Source organism: Phytophthora sojae (genome assembly GCF_000149755.1).
Source record: "Phytophthora sojae unplaced genomic scaffold PHYSOscaffold_4, whole genome shotgun sequence".
Taxonomy (NCBI): domain Eukaryota; phylum Oomycota; class Peronosporomycetes; order Peronosporales; family Peronosporaceae; genus Phytophthora; species Phytophthora sojae.
In genome coordinates, this window is record NW_009258118.1 from 3,725,649 (window position 1) to 3,747,302 (window position 21,654).

Below are 21,654 nucleotides of genomic sequence, written 5' to 3' on the forward strand. Positions count from 1 at the left end.
AGCAGAACAGCGACAAGAAGCAGAAGAAGATGCAGCCGCCCAAGCACAGCAGCAACACAAGCGCCGCGCCTCCAGCAGCGGCCGGGACGCGGCGCTCTCGTCGCGACAGCAACTGCAGCAGCGGCAGCGGCATCGACGCCGACGCGCGGCGGCCGGCGCTGGCCTCGGTCTCCGCCTCCGCCCCCGTCTCGGGCCTGAGCCCCCGACTCTTCCGCGTGCTCAATGAAGCCAACGCGCCCGCGCTCGCGATGGACGCGGCCGGCCGCGTGACGTTCTGGAACCTTAAGCTCGCGCAGATCTCCGGGCTGCTGGCCAGCGACGTCGCGGGCCGCCCCGTGACAGAGCTGGTGACGGCGGCCAAGGCCGCGGAGCTCACGCGCGGACTGGAGCAGGCACTGGCGGACGCCGACACGACCGTGAGAGATGTCGAGATTGAACTCAACACGCCCGAACTCGGCCGGAACGTGACGCTGCTCGTGAACCTGACGGTGGACGCGGACGACAACGAGGCGGCCAGCGTCGTGGCCATCGGCCAGGACGTCACAGTGTCGGCCCTGCAAGGCTCGCAGTTCGCGCGCGTGACGCATCAGGCGAGCGCGCCAATCGTGGAGCTGGATCGCGACGGACACATTGTGCTGTGGAATCCCAAGGCGGAGGCGCTGACGGGCTACTGCTTTGACCAAGTCACAGGCACGCCACTGGTTGACCTGGTGCACGAAGACTTCCGCGTGCTGGTGGGTGAACTGCTGGCGCGCGTGGCTTCTACCAACACATCAGTATCAGAGTTCGAGTTGCCGCTTGTGACGGCCAGCGGCGCGCGTGTGGAGCTGCTGCTGAGCTTGACGCCGCAGGTTAGTGTGGATAGCGCTGGCGCCACCGTGAACCGCATCGTGGCCATCGGACAGGACGTGACTGCGCGCAACGCCAGCGAGATGGAGTACAGCAAGCTGGTGGACTCGGCTAACGCCCCCATTTTCGGCGTCGACGCGGACGGGTGCGTGGTAATCTTCAACAAAAAGGCTGCCCAGATTAGTGAATATTGGCCGGGTGAGGTCATGGGCGTTGACCTGGTGTCGTTCTTGATTCACGAAGACTATCGCGAGGAAGTTGCTGCAGTGTTCCAGAAGGCGCTACGCGGTATTGAGACGGCTAACTTTGAGTTTCCTCTGATCACAAAGCACGGCCGGAAGGTCGAGATTCTGTTGAATGCCACTCCGCGCTTTAATCACGCTGGCGCCATTGTGGGCGTGGTGGGAATTGGCCAAGATATCACCGAGCGTATCGTGCAGGAGCAAGAGTACAGCCGCCTCATTGACACGGCCAACGCTCCGATCGTGGGCGTGGACAAGAAGTTCCGCGTGACTATTTGGAACAAGAAGGCTGCAACTATTACGGACTACTCGTACAAGCAGGCTATCGGCAAGGATCTCCTTGGATTCATCGCTGAGCACGCACGTGAGCCCGTGGCAGACGTGTTGTCCAAAGCAATGGTTGGTACAGAAACGGCAAACTTTGAGTTCCCTTTGGTGACGAGGACTGGGAGAGTGCTGGACATTCTACTCAATGCCACCCCGCGCTTCGATCACAGCGGTAAAATTACTGGCGTGGTAGGAATCGGACAGGACTTCACCGACCAGCGGGCGCAAGAGGAAGAGTACATCCGACTGATTGATACGGCCAACGCACCGATTTTCGGTATTGACATGGACGGACGTGTGGATATTTGGAATCGAAAGGCTGTAGCGATCACGGAGTACACGGTGCTTGAGGCACGCGGAACTCGCCTGGTTGAGAGTTTTATTCCGCACGACTACCGCGCTGGCGTGTCCGATGTGATGTCGAAGGCTATGGAAGGTGAAGGTACCGCTAACTTCGAATTTCCACTGATTACAAAGACCGGTCGTCGTGTAGATATCTTGCTAAATGCGACCCCGCGCTACAACCAGCACGGTGACATCGTCGGCGTTGTCGGCATTGGCCAGGACATTACCGAGCGTATCGTGCAAGAGCAGGAATACAGTCGACTGATCGACACGGCTAACGCACCCATCTTTGGAGTCGATATGACCGGCCTTGTAAATATTTGGAACGACAAGTCTGCCGAAATCACGCAATTCACGGCTGACGAGGTCATCGGTAAAGACTTGGTGCAGGAATTTATTTCTGAAGGCTATCGATCTGCCGTGGGCTTGGTCCTATCACAGGCTCTGAATGGCGTCCAAACCGCCAACTTTAATTTCCCACTCATCACGAAGTCTGGGCGTCGCGTGGAGATTTTGTTAAATGCCACTCCGCGATACAATGAGCTGGGAGAAATTGTTGGAGTGGTGAGTATCGGCCAGGATATTACGGAGCGGATTGCGCAAGAGCAGGAATACAGCCGACTTATTGACACTGCCAACGCACCCATCTTTGGAGTGGATAGCGAAGGTCGCGTGAATATCTGGAACAAGAAGGCCGCTGAGATTATGCAGTATTCAACGGACGAAGTCGTCGGTGAAAACCTGGTGGAAAAGTTCATCACGGAGGACTACCGTGAAGCTGTCAGCGCAGTCCTGTCGAAGGCGCTTGATGGAGTGGAGACTGCAAACTTTGAGTTCCCGTTGGTCACCAAGGCAGGCCGCCGTGTCGAGATCCTGTTGAATGCGACGCCTCGATTCAATGAACACGGAACTGTTATTGGTATGGTGGGTATTGGTCAAGATATTACGGATCGTATCGCACAAGAACAGGAGTATGCGCGCTTGATTGAGAAGGCTAATGCTCCGATCTTTGGCGTCGACTCGAAGGGACTGATCAATATCTGGAACCACAAGTGTGCTGAAATGACACGATTCTCGAAGGAGGAAGCAGTTGGCAAGGATTTGATGAGCTGGGCTATTCCTGAGTTGTACCGTGATGCTGTGGAAGACATCCTGTGGAAGGCCCTCGACGGCGATGAAACATCAAATTTTGATGTCGAACTGAAGAAAAAGAATGGTCGCACTGTAAACATCCGCATGAATGCGACGGCGCGGTTCGACCAGCATGGTGAAATTGTGGGTGTGGTCGGCATCGGCCAGGACTTGACTGATCGTATTGTTCAAGAGCAAGAGTACACTCGCCTGATCGACACGGCTAACGCACCGATTTTTGGCGTGGATGCAAACCTTTGTGTGAATATCTGGAACAAAAAGGCAGCCCAGATTACCAAGTACTCGACGGCTGAGGTTATCGGTGAGAACCTGGTTGAAACGTTCATCTCGCCCGAGTATAGGCCTATTGTGGCTGACGTGTTCAGCAAGGCTTTAAATGGTATCCAGACTGCGAACTTCGAGTTCCCTCTTATCACTCGTCCCGGCACAAGAATTGAGATTCTTCTGAATGCTACACCTCGTAACGACATGCATGGTAACATTGTGGGTGTCGTGGGTATTGGCCAGGATATTACGGATCGCATTGCCCAGGAACATGAATACTTCCGTCTGATCGATACGGCTAATGCCCCCATTTTTGGCGTTGACACGTTTGGATGCATTAACGAATGGAACCAGAAAATTGAGGAGATCACGGGCTATCACAAGTCCACGGTTCTAGGTCTGGAGTTGGTGGAGACTTTTATTAACCCGGAGAACAGGTCAGAGGTGAGCAAGTTGTTGAATCAAGCATTAATTGGAATTGATGTGGAGGAGATGGAGCTTCCCATGACAACTGCCGCTGGACGATCGTTGCTGTTGCTTGTGAATGCTTCCAGCAAGAAGGACATGCACGGCAACATCCGTGGCGTGATTGGAGTGGGTCAAGACTACACCGCAAAGAAGCACATGGAGGCAGCGAAGGTGAACTTCCTGGCTTCATTCAGTCACGAGCTTCGAACGCCGCTGAATGGTGTACTCGGTATGCTCGAGCTACTGCGCGACCAGAAGTTGGACAAGACGCCCGAACGCTACGTGCACATTGCTTACATTTCGGGTTCGCTGCTGCTGAATCTAATCAACGACATCCTCGACTTGTCGAAAATAGAAGCAGGGCACATGGAAATTTCAGCAGACCCGTTCCAAATGCAGGATCTGCTGGAGTACTCAGTGGAGATCTTCAAGTTCAAGGCGCGCGAAAAGCACATCAAGCTCACGTTGGAATGCTCCCCGAAGGTTCCAAAGCGCGTCATTGGCGACGTGAGTCGTCTTCGCCAGGTGCTGCTAAACTTGCTGTCGAACGCTATTAAGTTTACGAACGAGGGTTCAATTACCGTCCGCTGCAACATGGTGCCATCACCTGACCTTCCGAAGCATTGCGTCAAACTGCTGTTCCAGGTCATCGATACTGGTGTTGGCATGGACGACGAAGAGAAATCGCGCTTGTTCTCACTGTTCACGAAGCTTGAACGTACGCGCAAGAATAATCCAACGGGATCTGGTTTGGGTCTTGCAATCTGCAAGCAGTTGGTCGAGCTCATGGACGGTGATATTGATGTGGACAGTGAACTGGGCGAAGGCTCGGAGTTTTTCTTCACTGTTGTCGTTCGTCGCCTGGAAGAGGAGGAGGACGATCTCATCCAGAAGTTTCCTGCCGTCTTAGCTGTCGATGCAAATGCTACTCCTTCGCTTACAGCCAGCAATGCGAGGCATAATGCGTCGATGTCGGAGCTGGTGCCAAAACATGCTCGTATCTTGGTGGTGGAAGACAATGAGTTTAACTGGGAGGTCGTCAAGAGCTTCTTCATGGAAGACAACCACCTGCTACAATGGGAGACGAACGGCCTGGACGCGTATCAGATGTATCAAGAGCATCATGATTCCTACGACATTGTGCTGATGGACTGCGAAATGCCGATCATGAACGGCTACGATTCAACTCGTAATATCCGTAACTTCGAAAAGCAGCACAAGCTTGCGCGCATTCCCATTATCGGAGTTACAGCGTACGCCATGAGTGGGGACCGCAAGAAGTGCCTGGACGCTGGTATGGATGAGTTCATTGTCAAACCTATCTCAAAGACGGAGCTGCGAAAGGCTATTCGCAAGTGGATGCGTGTTCGATTCTTGGGACAGCACTGCCCCCGGCCGTCACGAGTCGAATCCGTGATCACTGCTGGAGAAGATTCTGCTGCTACCTCATCTTGCCAAAACGCTGCCAATCTGGTAGCTGCGTCTAGACACAAAGAAAAACTGGATTTGGACCGAGCCATCTCAGACCTAGAGCTCGAGGATCCGATGATGATCGGCCAACCTGGTGGAATTCAGACAGCAGCAGGCTCAGAAGCCTTGCTCATGTCGCTCACTACCATCAGCGAAAGCAAAAGTAACCAATCGAGTACAGGAACTCTTGGACGCACTCTAGGTGCTGCAGATGGCCAGAATGAAGCACCTGAATCGTCAACTACGACCAAACCTTCGAATGGTGCAGTGGCGCATCCTGGAAACCTGGTGAACGCATCGAGTATTGTGGGTACGAATTTGTTTGCCGCCGCGAAGGCAGCAGGAATCTACCCCATGAATGCAGTCGAGCCCCCTGCTCCCCGCTCACCTTCGTCAGCTAACGATACCAACAATCAGCACGACGCTGGTGATGCGGCCAGCTCGACAATGGTAGTGAACAAGGCGGCACGAGCATACTCGTCGACAATGGCGCCTGAAGACATCGTGATACCAACTGGTGATCCTATCGATTACTCGCTGGGTGTGGAGCAGTGTGGTGCAAACGAGAGTTTGTTCGTGAGCCTGCTGGAGAAGTTCGCAGGTCTGAGCGAGGAGTTCATGAGGCGTATCGAGGAGGCGTATGCCAGCAGTGACTTCGTTGTGCTGCGCCGCGAAAGTCACTCGCTCAAGGGGTCGTCCGCCTACGTTGCAGCCATGCGTGTTTCTAAGGCAGCATTCCGTGTACAGCTTGCTACCGAGCACGTGATGGAGGAGACTGCGACGGCAGAGAACCACAACTCTCTGAAGGACGCCTTCCTGTTGCTGAAGAAGGAGCACCGTGCTTTGCGCGGCTATCTTCGTCGGAACTTTTCGTTCCGGACGAACGCTGGAAGTGGCAACCAGGACACCAAGAAGAAGAGCGGTAGTAATGGAGGGGGAGGTGACAATGCGTGCATTGTCATGTAAATCTGCGGACAAAGCGGTGGTATATTTGCTTTTTTTTATATAAAATCGGCGACGAAGCAGTGGAGGCAAGGAGAGGATCGATAGAACGCTCCCCAGCAGCTTGTCCGCCGCCTCCTTCATTGCGCCGCAGAAATGTAACTTATAATTGATAGTCGTTGTTGACGGCGGTTGTTTTTGATGCTGGCGTTCAGAGTCCTTGAGTACACACTCGTCACTTTGACTGTGGCTTGGCATCGAGAAAGTAGGCGTCCTCGATGTCGTTGAGCAGATCATTCATAGCTTCTTGGAACTTGGCGCACACCAGCGTACGGTTTGCGCCAATTTGTTCAGCGAAGCGTGACAGTTTGCTGCATAACACACACCAACGTTGCGACGTGAGGGATACCATAGAAATAGCGTGGAGCTACGAAAGAGACTTACACTTTCTGCATGGCTGGGAGCAGTTGAATCCACGCGGCAATGTCGTCCAGCGTGTAGTCGTGCTCCTTGATGAGCTCCTTGGCGTCTTTGAAGTAATGTTCAGCCACCTTTTGCACGATCTCGTCCACCTCAGCTTGCTCCTTGCTCTCATCGTCGACGTTTTTCGCGTCGACTTCCTCTTCATCAGCAGTTCTCCTACTGCCCGGACTTGGCGTTGCTGTTTGGTCCCCACAGTACTGCAAGATGAACTCGTGCTTCAGCAGTTGTTTAACACTCCACCGCTCAGTTTGATCTTTCTTGAGGCACTTGTCGAGGAAATCGCAGAACAGATCCGAGAATTCACCCTCGGGGAGGCGAGGAGGCTAGCAAAGCAAGCAAACAAACAATGGTCAGATACGAACGTACAAAATTCAAGAAGTGCCCACGCAAAAGAGCGTACAGGTTCATTGCGGATCATGTGCAGCAGTTCCCAGTATCCACCGCGCGACGAATATGGGAACTTACCGAGAGCACAGGTCATAATGGAGAGTCCGAAAGACCACACATCCGACTTGTACGAGTACTCCTGAAAAGTACAAAGCATTTATACAGATCAAGTTAGTATCAGCTGGCCTGAAGGAGAAATATGCAGCGGAAGTTGAATCTGACCTCGCTGGCGATACGCTCGGGGGACATGTAGGTGAGTGTGCCGACGAACGTTGTGGCTTTGGCCATAGAGTTTTCCATTTCGCGCACGATCCCAAAGTCCGAGACTTTGACATCACCAAAATGGTTGATGAGTAGATTGCTCGGTTTGATGTCACGGTGCAGTTGGTGTGTGCTATGGAGAAATGCCAGGCCCTTTAACACGCGGAAGGAGATGTTGGCCAGCACCACCTCACTGGTACAGCCTCCAGTGTCCACGATGTCCTGAAGCGAGCCGCCATCCATGTATTCGACCACGATCGAGACGTTGCCCTCGTTCGGGTTCATGAAGGCGTCGTAGAGACACACGAGCTCCGGACACGCCACGCTCTGTCGGGCATTCTCCACACTCTCAGCATCCGGCAGCGTAGACAGATTGTTGTACAGCGCCTTTAGCTCCGCGATCAACTGATGTCTTTTCTCGTGCTCGAACACCGGGATGACTTTCACAGCCACGAGCATCAGGGACGGAACGTGAAGCGCCTTGTGCACTACTCCGCTCGCTCCACGACCGAGAACACCAAGCTTCACCAAATGTTTCTTGGTATTGGGCGGTCTGTCGGACCGAGTGCTCGAAACGCCATCAGAATCCCGATCTGGCGATCGAGTAAGACCCGTTTGCTTGATCTGGAACCCCACCGCGTCGAATGTCCCCGACGCGGACAAGTCGTACGAGCGCTCCAGTCGATCTGTGCTGCCACTGTGCAAGTCTAGCTGGAAATCCGAGCCCAGACCTTGAACAAAGTTGCGTTGAATACCTTTCTTCCCTGTGGACGAGACCTTAGGTGAAGTTGAAGTCCCAGGCCTAGCGAAGGCGGTCGGCCCCGACAGCTTCGGACTTCTTGGTGCCTGACGACCCAGAGCTCCTTGTCCAGAAGGACAGTCAACATTTATCATCGGTTCGAGATCCGCGATCTCCAGTTTAATCTGCGCAGGTCGTGGCCGACCACCAGGCGCCAGTCGCCCTTCACCGCTCTTCTTCTTCTCGGCCACTCTGGGTTTACGACCCCCATCTTCAGCTGCAGCAGCAGCGTCCTCGGGATCCGTCCGCATAGATCGGATGCGCCGCATATCGTTCGCAAGAGACTGCACACTTCGCGCTGTGTGCAGTGAACCGTCTTGGGAGTGTTCGAGCTTGCTCTCTGCTCGTCCAGCCATAGTTGACGACGACGAGTTTCCCGGGCGGTGCCGATCCAGAATCTTCACTTCTGGCTGCTTCAGCTTGGACTCTTTCATACCAGTCGCCTTGTTTTCGGCGTCGGCAGGGTGAGAGGCTCTGTACTCGCATACAATAAAATGTTATTATTCTCCGTATTTGAGCACTATGGACAGCAGATACGAACATACGCTCGTCTCTCATCAGCAGGAGTGTCGAGCCGCGACGGAATGGAAGAAGACTGCGCCGACAGGCACACATCCACAGCAATTGAGCACATTTTAACCCTTATCGATGATACATTCTGTTGCTGGAGCTCACCTTTGCCTCCGCCTTCGCCTTCGTCGCCTGCTCAACACGTTCAATGGTACCAAGCCATATCAGATCGCTATTACACCGAGAGCTTTCAGTATTGACGGGGAAGGCTGGTACGCAACCAGCACTGATGCACCCACCTGAGGCTTGGCCTCCCATTGCTCGTCGCTCGCAGTCGCCTTCATCATGGCTTCGTCTCTAATTGCCCAGAAGGTGGTGGTCTAACCCGCTGCTGCGGAGGCCGTTACGCTTGAAGCGACGCGAAAGATTTCGATTTGCTAAACCAAGTTGAAGTTGTCTGCACAAATGGCTACATGTAGCCATTTGTTGGCCCCAACTACAGGTGCAGCATGCGGCGCAGCTCCGTGACGCGATCCCGAGGGTACGGCGGGCGCTGGGCCACGAAGCTCTCGGTGGCCGATTTCCTGGCGCTTTGCTCTTTCTCGACGCAGAAGAGGTCCTGGACCCGCTGTACGGCCGCGAGCTTGAAGTCCTTGGGCTTGGGCATCTTGCCGCTGTAGACGGCCTGCTTGATGTCGGCGGTGGCGAGCGGGATCTGCTTCTTGACGAACTGCTTGCCCTCTTTGGTCTCCAGCCACTCGCGAGCCGCAGCCACAGCCGCCTTCACTTCTTCGTCCACGCGCTGCTGCTCCTCAGCTTTACGTCGCCTCTCTGCCAGCTCGATCGTCTCGCGCCACAGCTTCTCAGCCGTAGGGACAAACACAGCCGACATCTCCATCACTTCAGCGAGCTGCTCCTGCACAGCCGCACAGTCTCGAGCTCGAACGAGATCTTCGTTGCGCTTGATACTCTGCATCTTCATGCGTAGGTTGCACGTCGGATTCACGCCTTGTAGCAGCTCGTACACGGTGAGAGTCGAGAGGCAATTGTTGCGCTCGAGCTGACGCTGCGCAATGTCCAGCGGCTGCAGTGCAAAACAACCAGTTCGTTAGCTCTCGTCTTACAGCAAGTAGCAACAATCTACCGACTTACCTTGTGGCGTTTGTAGTTTTCGGCTGAGAAGGCGACGACGACGGCGTCCGTGTGCTTCAAGAGGTAGCGCAGCAGCAGGACCTGCGAGTTGCGAGCGCACCAGTGCAACGCGTTGTCTCCATGCGAGTCTCTGCGCGCTGTGTCCGCGCCAGCTTCCACTAACAACCGCAATATCTCCACCCTATTAGCGACAGCACCGAGCGAGTTGCGGCACGTCGCGATCATGGGCGTTGTCAGGCTGTAGTGCGTGTCGACGGCATTCACAGCCTCAAGACAGACCTCAGGGGTGAAGTGGCTTTGCATGAACTCGACCAAGAAGCGGGCCACCGCGACGGACCCCAAGTAGCTCGCCTCATGCAGCAGCGACTCGCCTCCTCCTCCACCTTCGACGCTCTGCTTGGCCTTGCCCAGATAGTCCTTGCGCAAGAAGAACCGACGTCTGTCCTCCTCCAAGAACGTCTTGACTGCTTGGGCATCATCTGCTGTGATGCTGACCCACACGTTTACGAACGGCTCGGGCTTCTTGCTGCGCTCTGCAATCTGCTTCGAGACTGCCGCTTGAGCCGTCGACGCGAGATCCGGCGCTCTTGACCTCGGTCGCTGCTGCTGTTGGGGCCCCTCTCGCTGCTGTTTGAGCCAGAACTGCTCGGTCTCCTCCTTCACCTTCAGAGCTTTCTGCAGCCACGGAGTGTATCGAGGCACGCCCTTGCCACTGCGCACCGAGCTGCCCACCATTGTCAAGATGTATAAGGTGTCCCTACTGGTAGTGGCGGTTCGTGAACATCTAAACCAGAATGAACCAACCTCTCTATTCACCCTCTAAGTTACTTGTACGTCTGTTGGGAGATTTTATCGTGCGGCACGCTTGGCAGCTACCGTTTGGGTGATCTGAGCCATCTTGTTGAAGCTCGTGCCGATGACGGCGTCGCCCGTCTTCAGATTGGTATGGTTGGGTAGGGATCGAGTGGCGTTGCTTGCCAGTTGACCCAGACTGAGCGACGCCTTGTACTGCAGCTCCTCGTCGGTGGATCGGGCACGCGCGATGCGAAGTAGCGCTTGAATGCCGCCCTCCTCGGCGATACGCAGGTGGTTCTCGTAGTTGTCGGCTAGTTTGAGGAGAGCGAGTCCAGCGTAGTGGCGTGGCTCGGCGTGCACGGACATCATCGCGATAAGCGGTCGAAGCGCGCCACGCTCGACAAGACGGACCTGGTACTCGCGGTTGGATGCGAGATGGGCCAGTGTGAAGGTCGCATACTCCTGGCACTCCATGTCCTCGACGCAGGCCAATGCGATCGCGGCGTCCAAACCTCCTTCACGGTACAGATCGTCGTGGTAGTCGGTCTGTTGCTCCACCACCAACGCCAACAAGTACCCACAGTTCCTCAACGTCTCGGCGTCGATGCACTTGGTCAACGCTATCACGTGCGCGAGAGTACCCAGCTCCACCAGCTTCTGCAGAACGTCCTTGCTCTCGGCCAGCGAGCCCAAACAGTAAAGCGCACAGCGGACGCACTCCTCATCTGTCGACGCCAGCAGAGCTAACAGAGGTAGCAGCCCACCACTTTGCATCACCGACACCTTCGTCACGCTCTGCTTCCCCAAAGCCAACGCGTTCAAGGCCAAACAACCACAGAGCTGCACGTCCGCGCTCGGATACCGGAGCAAGTCGATGAGAGGGGGCACTGCTCCTTCCTCGATCAGGCGCAGCTTGTTGTTGCCCATTCCCCCCAGCGCCAGAGCTGCGAGTGCCAACGCCGCGTACCGCTGAATTTGAGCGTCAGGGAAGCGAATGAGGTGTGTGAGCGGTCGAATCGCGCCTTGCTCCACGATGAAAGGCTTGTCGTCGCCCGATGACGCAACGTTGCAGATCGCTAACGTCGCGAACCTCTGCGTGGCCACATCCAGAGACCGAGTGAGGCGGAAGAGTGAAGGCAGCGCTCCTCGACGCACCAGATCGGGCTTGATCGAGTTGGTGATCGACAACGAGGCGAAGACGCGTGCGCAGTCACGCTGCACGCGAGCGTCGTCGTGCGCGCCAACGTTTATCATGGCGGAGATGGCGCCTTCACGCACCACGTCCAGTTGATGCTCGAGCGAGTCTGCAACATTCGCCAGAGCGAAAACGCAGTCGCGCTTCACCTCCAGGTCGTCATACGCACAGCAACGTAGGATCTGCGCCAAACCACCGTCGCGAACCAGCTTGAGTTTGTTCTCTTCGTTAAGAGAGAAGCTAGAGAAAGCCGCCGCTGCAGTGCGTTGGTAGTCGAGCAGCGGACTTTGAGCCAACTTGATGAATGGCTGTAGCAGGGATTCTTGCACGATGTACACTCGAATGGTTGGGTTGGCCGACAAGAAGCGTAAGCCCATGGCCGCATATCGCTGCGTGATGTCATCCGCCGACTCAGTTAGCTGGATAAGGCACAGCAGCGCGCCTTGCTTGTATACTGCAAGATGGTTTTCCTCATTAGAGCAGAGGTTGGCCAGCGCGCGGCTGACGTCTTGCAGTATCTCGGCACTGTCGGGGGCGACCTTGACCAGCGCGACAAGGGCACTCGTCAAACCTTCAGCCACAATCTTCTGCTGGTTCGCTGGATGCTCCGATAAATTCGCCACCAACCCAGCACACTGGCACTGCAAGTCTCGAAGCCCCTTCGCGCCAGGATTTGTGCTCATGCATCGCAGCACTGGGCGCAGAGCTCCTTCTTCGACAACCTGCTGCTTGATCTCCGGGTGTGAAGCTGATGATGTCAGGTGCCGTAGCGCTGCAACCGCTGGAGCTTGCAGCGAGGAGTTCACATCCCGTAGGAATGTAATGAGAGCCTTGAGACCACCTTCTTCCACGTACATGCGTCGGAACTCGCTGTTGGCTGCTAGATCACGCAGTGCCAGCACGCTCTGTCGACGCGTATTCAGCTCTTTAGCGTGCAGTAGGAAGAACAATGTCTTTAGTCCGCCTTCGTACACCAGTCCGCGATGACTAGCAAAGTTCGGTGCAAGCTTCCGCAGTGCTAGTGCAGCATTATACTCACACTCTGGATCCAGCGAGAGTCCGAGATGAACGAGGCCTGGGATGCCATCGGCTATCATATCCGTGTGGTGTTCGAAGCTTGAGAGTAGATTTGCGATCGTACGCGACGCCTCTCGGTGGATTTCTTCGTGGCGGTGCTTCATGAGGGCGATGAGGAAGTTCCCGCTGCGTTCCGCCACGAAATGGGAGTGTGTGTCCAGATGCTCAGCAAGGTTAGCCAGGGCACCACAAGCTTGACGAGCGACCTCGAGGTCAGGCGACTGCGCCAGTTTGATCAACGGGCGGAGTGCGCCTTGCTCAACGATTTCCACCTTGTACTCGTCACTGAGAGATAGGTTACAGTACGTCGCGGCCACTTCGCGCTGCGTCTCCAGCTCCTCAGACATGCCAGCGATAGCCAACGGAGCGAGCCCACCCCCGCGCACAATGCGGCCACGATTTTGAGCCGAGAACTGGCACAAGCGACGGAGTGCAGAAACCGCCAGCGTGTGCGAGTTGGAGTCTTCTGCATGCGCCAGCATAATGAGCGCTGCGATGCCCCCTTCGTCTCCAATTGCTGCACATTGAGCTGTGTTCCCAGCAAAGTTTGCCAGGGCGAAAGCCGCATACAATCTGATGTCCTCGTCCTTCGACTGGCCCAGCCGTAGTGCCACCTTCAATACCCCACGTCCGATCATGTGATCGTGGTTGCTCTCGTTCGCCGCCAAGTTAGACAGGGCCATGATGGCAAACCGCTGACTCTCCAGATCGTCGTCGTCTTCAGTGAGCGCAAGGATTGGTGCGAGACCGCCGTGAACGAGTACCTGGACTTGAAGCAGCGGATCACAAGCCAAGTTACACAACGCAATGCAGGCATACCGACGCACACTCGGATCTGCTGCGTCCTTGGCAGCCAGCAAGAGTGCTTGCAACCCTCCGCCACGTGGAGCAGCTGACCGGGTCTCGCTGTTTGCCGCCAAGTTGCACAGCGTCATGGTGGCGTATCGCTTGCAGTCCCCATCTTTTGCCCCTGCAAGACGCACGAGCGCAGATTCAATGCCTGCCTCCACGAGCTTCAGTTGGTTTGCTTGAGCGCATGACACATTGTACAGGGCCAAGGCTGCGCTGCGTTGACACTCGAGATTTGGTGACAAACACAACGCCCGTAGAGGTCGAAGGGCATGACGTTCCACGACTATGAGGCGATTCTGGCGGTGCGCCGATACATTTGCGAGCGTCATGCTGGCATATCGAGAGCACTCTGGATCGTGAGACCCTGCGAGATCGACGAGTGGGTCCAGACCGTCATCTTGCACCACGAGATGCAGTTGATTAGCCGGGTTGGCAGTCAGATTGCATAGCGCCATGGCCGCGTACTTCGAGCATTCCACACTAGGGGATCGCAGCAGTGCTACCAGCGCGCGCATGCCGCCTGCCTTCATGATCTTCTGCTCGTTGCTGGAGTTACTGGACAAGTTACAGACAGCCATAGCAGCACAGCGCTGAATTTCCTGGTCTTCCGTCTCGCTGAGTCGAGCAATCAGAGCAGGCAACGCGCCAGCGTCCACAATGCGGTGCTGGTTTTCAGAGTGAGCACTGAGCCGGTAAAAGGCTCGAGCAGCGTACTGCCGTGTCGACGCAAAATTGCTCTTTAGTAGCTCAGATAGAGGGACGAGGCCGCCGAGCTCCGAGATTTGGTACTGGTTGTGCGTCGTGACTGCCAGGTTTCCGAGACACATGGCTGCATCGCGGCCACAGAACTCCTCGTTGCTGTGAGCTAGCTTGAACACGGCACGGAATTCCTCAAGAGAAAAGACCCCGAGGTGGTTCTCAGGATTGCTGGACAAGTTTGCAAAGGTGCGACTCGTGTGCCGCGCGATCTCCACGTGATAGCTGGCTTTTGTGAGCTCTAGAAGAGCTGGGAGGGCTCCCTCACGCACCATTTGGACTTGATTGAGTACATTTTCACTCAGCGTGGCCATCGCTCCAGCGCATTGAAGTCGGACGTCATCGTCGTCCACTGCACAGCATGCAAAGAGAGGAGGAAGACCGCCTTCGTGCACGAACTGAGTCTTCACCGGCGCGTACAGAGCCAAATGCCGCACTCCAGCGGCTCCCATGGTCTTGAGTGTCGCGTCGGCACTCCGTAGCAGTGAGATCAGTGCCAACATGGTCCCGCCGTCCTCAGCTAGCGTTGGCTTGTTATCTTTATTCGCAGTCAGAGTCTTGAGAGCTGCCGCTGCTTGACGCTGTACATCCAGCCCAGGAGCTCCAAGCAACATGTGTAGCGTCTGGACCGATCCACTGCCCAGCATCGCTCGGTGAGTATCGGAGTTGCTTGTAAGCTTGTGCAGAGCGAGCGCCGTGTTGTATTGGCACTCGTGGTCTTCAATCTTGGCGACGCGAGCTCCTGCAGTAAGGCCTTCCTCGTTGAGCAGCACCGCGTGGAATTCTGGTGTACTCATGAGATTGGCGACAAGTCTGGAGGCTTCACGGTACACCGGAAGGTGTCGACTTCGCATCGCCTTCACCCCCACGTGGACGGCGTGAACGTCGATCATGTATTCATGTGTGCGAATATTCTCTGCGAGGTTTGCAGCAGCGCCACAAGCATTCCGAGCCACTTCAACATCAGGAGACGTACACAACGCAAAAAGCTGCTGGAACAGCGCTGGTGAACTGCTCGCCAATACGAGCTTGTTGCTTTGCGCCAGACTTAAATTACACAGACACGCTGCCGCTTCACGCTGGTTCTCCAGCAGTTCTGTGTGCCGCGCGCAAGCCAGAAGTGCTGCCGAAAGAGACTCACGATGCTGTGACACCATGGACACTCGATTCACATCCAGATTCGTAATACGGCGTAGCACAGACACTGCGTGGCACTGTGCACTTGGATGCTTAGCATCTTCAGCATCGAGCGCTAGCTTGATTAGAGGCCCGCCGCTGTCGCTGAGCTGGCCTATGAGTTCATGGAGTGACTCGTTCGTAGCTATCTTGCCCAGCGCAAAAGCGGCGTAGAAGCGCGTCTCCATGTCGTTAGCCGTGTCCAGAGCCGCGATGAGCGCAGGAAGAACTCCGTTGTCCACGAATGGTTCGTGGTTTCCTTCGTTCGTGAAGATGCAACCGAGCGCGAGCAATGCAAACTGTCGAGGTTCTGCGTGCTCTGTATCGCAGGCAAGCTCAATAAGCGGCACCACCACTTCTTCGCGCAGCACTCTCGAATGGTTTTGCGGGTTCGACACGAGGTTACCGAGCCCGACCACGCCGAAGAGTCGAGTCTTCGGGTCCGGGTGCTGAATAGCGCGAACGAGAAATTCGTGACAGCCGTCCGCTAGTAACAAATCATGGAGCGCGTAGTTTGACGAGAGGTTCGCCACACACTTGACTGCTTCATGAGCTACCCGCGCTGGGGCACCCTGTGCCTCGAACTCCAGAAAGAACCGCAAGCCGCGTTGCTCCGCAATAGCGCCATGTGTATCCGAATTCTCAGCGATGTTGGCAACGCTTGCACAGGCGAACGCAGCCGTGTCTTCGTCACATGAGAGCATGAGCGTGATCAGAGCTCCCATCAAAGGTGATGCAGCAATGATGAGCTTGTTCTTCTCAGCAAGGGACAAGTTGTACGCTGTCATGGTAACCTCTCGGTGCAGCTGGATGTCGGAAGAGCGCGCTCCCAGCACTAAAGGCTCCAATCCACCTTCTGAGACGATATGTAATCGAGTTTCAGGCCGATTCGAGAGTCCTCGAAGTGCTGCGATGGCAGTTTTTTGATCGTTCACGTCGTCGGAGCAAGCCAGCTGAATAATAGGAGGCAGGCCTCCCATAGCCTCAACCATTTGTCGTCGATCTGGGTTGGCCGCTAGATTACACAAGGCGAAGGCTATGCAGCGATGTGTCTCCAGGTCGACGCTATTAGCCACTTCGACTAACGGCGACACTGCACCAGCCGCAACTAACTCGTCTTGAAACTCGGTCTTCGCAGCGATATTGCCCAAGGTCACCGCACCAAACAACCGATATGTAGCATCGGCAGAGCACAGGAACGCCACAAGTGACTGCATCTCACACGCCGCAATGAATACTTCGGGGTAAGCTCCAACGCAGCCACTGAGGGACAAATTGCACAAGCAAGCCAGCACTTCTTGTTGTACGTCCATATCCTCCGACTTGGTCAGCGCTAACAGTGGGCGCAAGACACCACGGCGTACAAGTTCCCGTCGCGCTAGCTCGTTCACGCATAATCCACGCAATGCACAAACAGCACGATACTGGCACTTTGCGTCCTGTGACTCCAGCAGACAAAGCAAAGCGTCCAGGAAAGAGTATCCTAGCTCCAGAAGCATCGCGTGGTTCTCTGGAAATGCCGTGAAGTTCGCGATGCCGAACGCCGCGCCATTCCGCAACGCCATATCAGCGTGTTGCAACAACTCAGCAAACAACGGGAGCACTCCAGCATCGACGAGCACGGACTGAGTAGTACGCACACTGGCGATGTTGGTGAGCGTAAAGACAGCATACCTCTGTGTATCGAGATCACCGTTGAGTGACCCGTTAGCCAGCGCTACAAGGGTGGGCACAAGCGCATCCTGGACGATCTTGGTGATGTTGTCAACGTTCGTGGAGAGGTTGGCGATGCCCATCACTGCGTACCGTTGGCTGAGGAAATCTGGTGCATTTAGCGCTGCCATCAGCGGCGTCAGACCACCACCGGATACGATTTCCGCTGTATACGCATACTCGGCTGACATGTTGGCAATGGTGCGAAGAGCTTCACGCTGAACGTCCACGCTCTTTGCTCGTAGCACGAACTTGATGTGCTGCAAGACACCATCCTTCACCATTCGTCCCTGGTTTTCGACCACTTCCGCCAAGTTGGCGAGTACTCCACAGGCTTGATGAGCTACTTCTCCGTCTGCTGAGTGCACCAGTGTTAGCAGAGGTGCCAAACCGCCGTTCAGTACGATGACAACTTTGTTGTCTTCGCTCAGCGATAAGTTGCGCAGCGCAGCACACACTTCACGCTGGACTTCGACACTTTCTGAGAGGGCAAGTTTGAACAGCGGGGCAAGAGCACCGAACGACACGGCCTGGGTGCGGTTCTTCGCCTCAACAACCATGCGGCGCAGCGCAAAGCAGGCCTGTAGATGTGTATCCTCGTCCGCGTCGTGCAGTAGCGCAATCACAGTGCGTAGCACACCCAACTTCGAGATTTGCGCGCTGTTGCTTTCGTTGGCTGCTAAGTTGTTGAGTGCAAATGCCAATGCCCGACGAGTCTCCAGATCCGTAGCCTTGTTCACTGTCATGAGTGCTGTGACGGCTCCTTGGTCGAACAAATCACGGTGGTTCTTGGGATCCACGGCAAGATTGCCAATTGCCAGCGTCCCGAATCGTCGACACACTACGTCCTCTGTCTCGTGAGCGAATGCTCCGATATAACGCAATGCGTTGCTGCGCAGAAGTGTGGCCTGACTCGATGGTTTGGCCGCAAAAAGGGCCAGACAACGAGAGACTTGGCGTTTGACCTCCAAGTCGGCACCAGTTGCTAGCGCATACAAAGGTGTTAATATACCTTCTTCGAGCATTTTCTTATGCGTGTGCCCTTCGATCATCTCAGCCAAATTGGCTAAAGCACACACGGCTTGTCGTTCACGGTACGAATCTCGACTGCTCGCCAGAGCAATGAGGGCCGGTAGGCATCCACCACGAGCCATTGTGATCTTGTTCTCCTCGCTCAGCGACAGATTGGAGAGTGTAGCCGCTACCTCCCGCTGCACTTCAATACTCTCACTCGAAGCTGCAAGGATGAGAGGTTCTAGAGCGCCAAGGCGCACAACTTGTTGACGCACCACTTGATTCACTGAAAGTCCTCGGAGCCCGGCAATGGCTTGGAACTGCACATTCGCATCCCCCGGAAAAGCGAAAGAGATGATAGGCTGCAGGCAGTTGGCCGCTACGATGCGCTCGATGTTGTTCGGGTTGCTGCACAAATTGCCAAGAGCGAAGATGGCGAACTGTCGGCACTTGACGTCGCGATGCTTGGCGTAACCTGCCAGGAAAGTCAGCGCCTTGTCCAGCAATTCCTCGTGTGTCGAAGGTGACACAGCCAGATTGGCCATCACCAGGAGACAGTACCGAATAACGTCGTTGTCTGCAAGTGAGCGCGGGTCCAGTGCTTCTTCGATGCGAGCAAGTATAGGAGGGAGTACACCTTGAGCCAGTAGCTTGGGTTGGTTGTTCACATTTGTACCGAGGTTGCAAAGCGCCATCGCAGCCATACGCTGGCAGTCCACCACTTCACTGCCCAGGAGCTGCACGAGCGGTGGAGCTGCACCTTGACGCAAAATCACCTCAGCAAAGTCACAGTTCGCTGATAGATTTCCGAGTGCACGAGCTGCCTCACGCTGCGCGATGATACCGCCATGCTGCAGAGCATCCACGATAGGCGGGATCGCACCGTTAGCCACGAGGTGGCTCTGATTTTCGACGTCTTCAGCCAAGTTTGCGACTGCACAAAGTGCTTGCCGCTGGACACCCACATCGGCACTCTTTAGCGCTGAGAGGATTGGCGGTAAACCGCCACACTTGCAGATGTCCGATTTGTTCGCGTCTGCAAACGACAACGTGCAGATCGCAGGCAGTACATCCGCCTGCAAGTCGGAGCTCTGGGTTCGTGCAAGGAAAAGCACGGGCTCCAGTCCGCCCTCTTCGGTAATCTGCTTGCGTAGGTCAGCGTTGAGCGCAACCTTGACCAATGCGAAAGCGGCGTACTGCCGAACTTCTTCATCTGGAGCGCTGGACAGCGAGATAAGCAGCGGTAGCGAACCTTCTTCGACGATGGCGCGGTGGTTTTCAACACACGTAGCAAGGTTTGCAATAGCCAGAATAGCAAACCGCTGGATCTCTAACTCGACGTCTTCAGACCTCGCGAGCGACATAAGAGGTTCCATGGCTCCACTTTCCATAAGGAGCTCCCGCATAGCAGGATTTGTGGCTAGATTGCAAATGCCTAGCGCTCCAACACGTTGAGACGCCATATCCGGTGACAGCAAGTACGAGATCAGTAGCTGGTGACCGCCGTGCTCGATAATGTCCTCGTGGTTGAGACGAAAGGCTGACAGGTTTCCTAGAGCGCGACCTGCCTCGCGCTGAACCTCCACGAACTGGGAGCGCATCATGGCAATGAGGGGAGGGACACCTCCATCCGCGCATATTTTTTCTTGGTTCTCTTCCACCTCGGCCAGATTTGCTAGCGTAGCGCAGCTTTGGCGCGCGAGATCTATGTCTTCAGATTGTGCGTGAGCGATGAGGGGTGCCACAGCGCCACTCTTGGCGATCTCATACTTGGTCTCCTCGCTTACAGACAGATTGCAGAGCGCTGCACAAGCTTCGCGCAAGATCTCCAGGTCGTCGGACTGCAGTAACAACACGAGAGGCTCCAGTCCGCCTTCCTGCAGTATCTTGATCTTGTTCGCCTCACTAACCCCAAGTCCGCGTAGAGCAGCAATGGCTTGATGATGTACGTCGGTGTCTTCTGACGATGCCAATGTGATAATGGGCTGGAGCCCGCCCTCTTCCACCATACGCGTGTGATTCTGCTCATTCGACGCAAAGTTTGCCAATGCGAACGCCACATAATACTGGCTCAGCGCATCAGCCGTGCTTGCCAGGGAGAACAGCGACAGCAGACATCCCGCCTCAACAAGCGCAGGGTGGTTAGCTTTCATTGCTGCCAGGTTGGCAATCGCAAGCACAGCGTAGCGTCGGGCTTCAAGTTCGCGATCAAACGCTTGGGCGAGTGCGATCAGAGGTTTGATAGTGCCTAGCCCGACAATTTGAACCTGGTAACTGGCAGTAGTGCTCAGGTTTGCAAGTGCCAGTGCTGCGTAACGCTGACAAACGTGGTGGTCCAGTATGAGGGCTGCTGCTAGAGGCTGCAGCACACCCTCCTTCATCAGCGCTGGTTGCACCTCTTCATTCGCTGTGAGATTAGCCAGACATCGACAAGCCTCTGAGCGTGTGTTGAGATCCCTTGCTACTGCCAGCGCCATGATAGACGCCAAACCGTTCTCGCGCAGCAGTTTATCATGAAGCTCATGCAGTTCCACCAGATTAGCGATCGTGCTGCACGCGTACTCTTCGACAGCAGGATCTCCAGAGAGTGACATCGAAATAATCGTGAGCAGCGCTCGGTCCGAGATCTCCGCTTTGTTTTCAGGCGTGGCTGAAAGCGCGCAAAACGCCGCTGCGACTTCACGTTGGATGTCGGGCTCGTCCGAGCGTGCCATTAGCACCAGTGGGTCCAGCATGCCTTCCTTGACCACGACGATACGGTTGGCGGGGGAGATACAAATCCCACGAAGACACGCTAAAGACTGTCGTTGCGCGCTCAGCTCCTTGCAGCACGCCAGAGCGATAAGACGAGGAACCGCACCTTCGTCGACAATCAGGGGACGATACTCGTTATTCACTGACAGATTCGCCAGCGCAAAAGCGCAATATACTCCCGAATGGACCATTTCAGGATCCAATAGCTGGACAAGCGGCTCAATCGTTCCAAGCTGTACAATCTCCTCGTGATTCTCCGGCTCAGCCGCCAGATTGCCAATGGTCATCGCCACGTACTGCTTGGCCACTGCATCGTTCTCGTTCTCAACGTCCTTAAAGAATTTAACGAGCGGTGGCAGGGCGCCTTCCTCAACAATCTTGACTCGACTCGCTGGGCATGACGCAACATTAGCCAGACACAAGCACGCCAACCGAAGCGCTTCTGGGTCACTCGACTGGAGAATGAGCGTAAGCAAAGCCTTTACCACACCCTTGGATACCATCTTTTCGTGTAGCTCAGCATTGGTAGAGATCTCAGCCAAACTGAAGGCAACATCGCGCTGTTCGGTCGGTTTGCGTTCGCGTCGTCCGCGCGCGATTAGCTGCTCGAGCACCTTGGACATTGTGCCTGGTCTGAGCGGCGAGCCCAGCTACTTGAGCGACCTCCTAAA

At 55.5% G+C, this 21,654-nt stretch overlaps 4 protein-coding genes across 4 annotated transcripts; 1 reads left to right on the plus strand and 3 right to left on the minus strand.

Annotated features, from left to right (window-relative positions):
• Nucleotides 1–29: 29 nt before the first annotated feature.
• PHYSODRAFT_498799 (hypothetical protein) lies at nt 30–6,083 on the plus strand (the record flags this gene model as incomplete). The annotated part of the gene is made up of 1 exon (XM_009528488.1): nt 30–6,083. One exon carries the CDS (start codon nt 30–32, stop codon nt 6,081–6,083), a length of 6,054 nt encoding a protein of 2,017 aa, XP_009526783.1.
• Nucleotides 6,084–7,106: 1,023 nt separating this feature from the next.
• Nucleotides 7,107–8,258, minus strand: PHYSODRAFT_498463 (hypothetical protein; the record flags this gene model as incomplete). The annotated part of the gene is made up of 1 exon (XM_009528489.1): nt 7,107–8,258. One exon carries the CDS (start codon nt 8,256–8,258, stop codon nt 7,107–7,109), a length of 1,152 nt encoding a protein of 383 aa, XP_009526784.1.
• A 737-nt stretch (nt 8,259–8,995) lies between these two features.
• On the minus strand, nt 8,996–10,386 carry PHYSODRAFT_502236 (hypothetical protein; the record flags this gene model as incomplete). Its single annotated transcript, XM_009528490.1, has 4 exons — nt 8,996–9,256; nt 9,299–9,565; nt 9,652–10,177; nt 10,244–10,386. 4 exons carry the CDS (start codon nt 10,384–10,386, stop codon nt 8,996–8,998), a joined length of 1,197 nt encoding a protein of 398 aa, XP_009526785.1.
• Nucleotides 10,387–10,500: 114 nt separating this feature from the next.
• PHYSODRAFT_314947 (hypothetical protein) lies at nt 10,501–21,606 on the minus strand (the record flags this gene model as incomplete). Its single annotated transcript, XM_009528491.1, has 1 exon — nt 10,501–21,606. One exon carries the CDS (start codon nt 21,604–21,606, stop codon nt 10,501–10,503), a length of 11,106 nt encoding a protein of 3,701 aa, XP_009526786.1.
• Nucleotides 21,607–21,654: the final 48 nt, after the last annotated feature.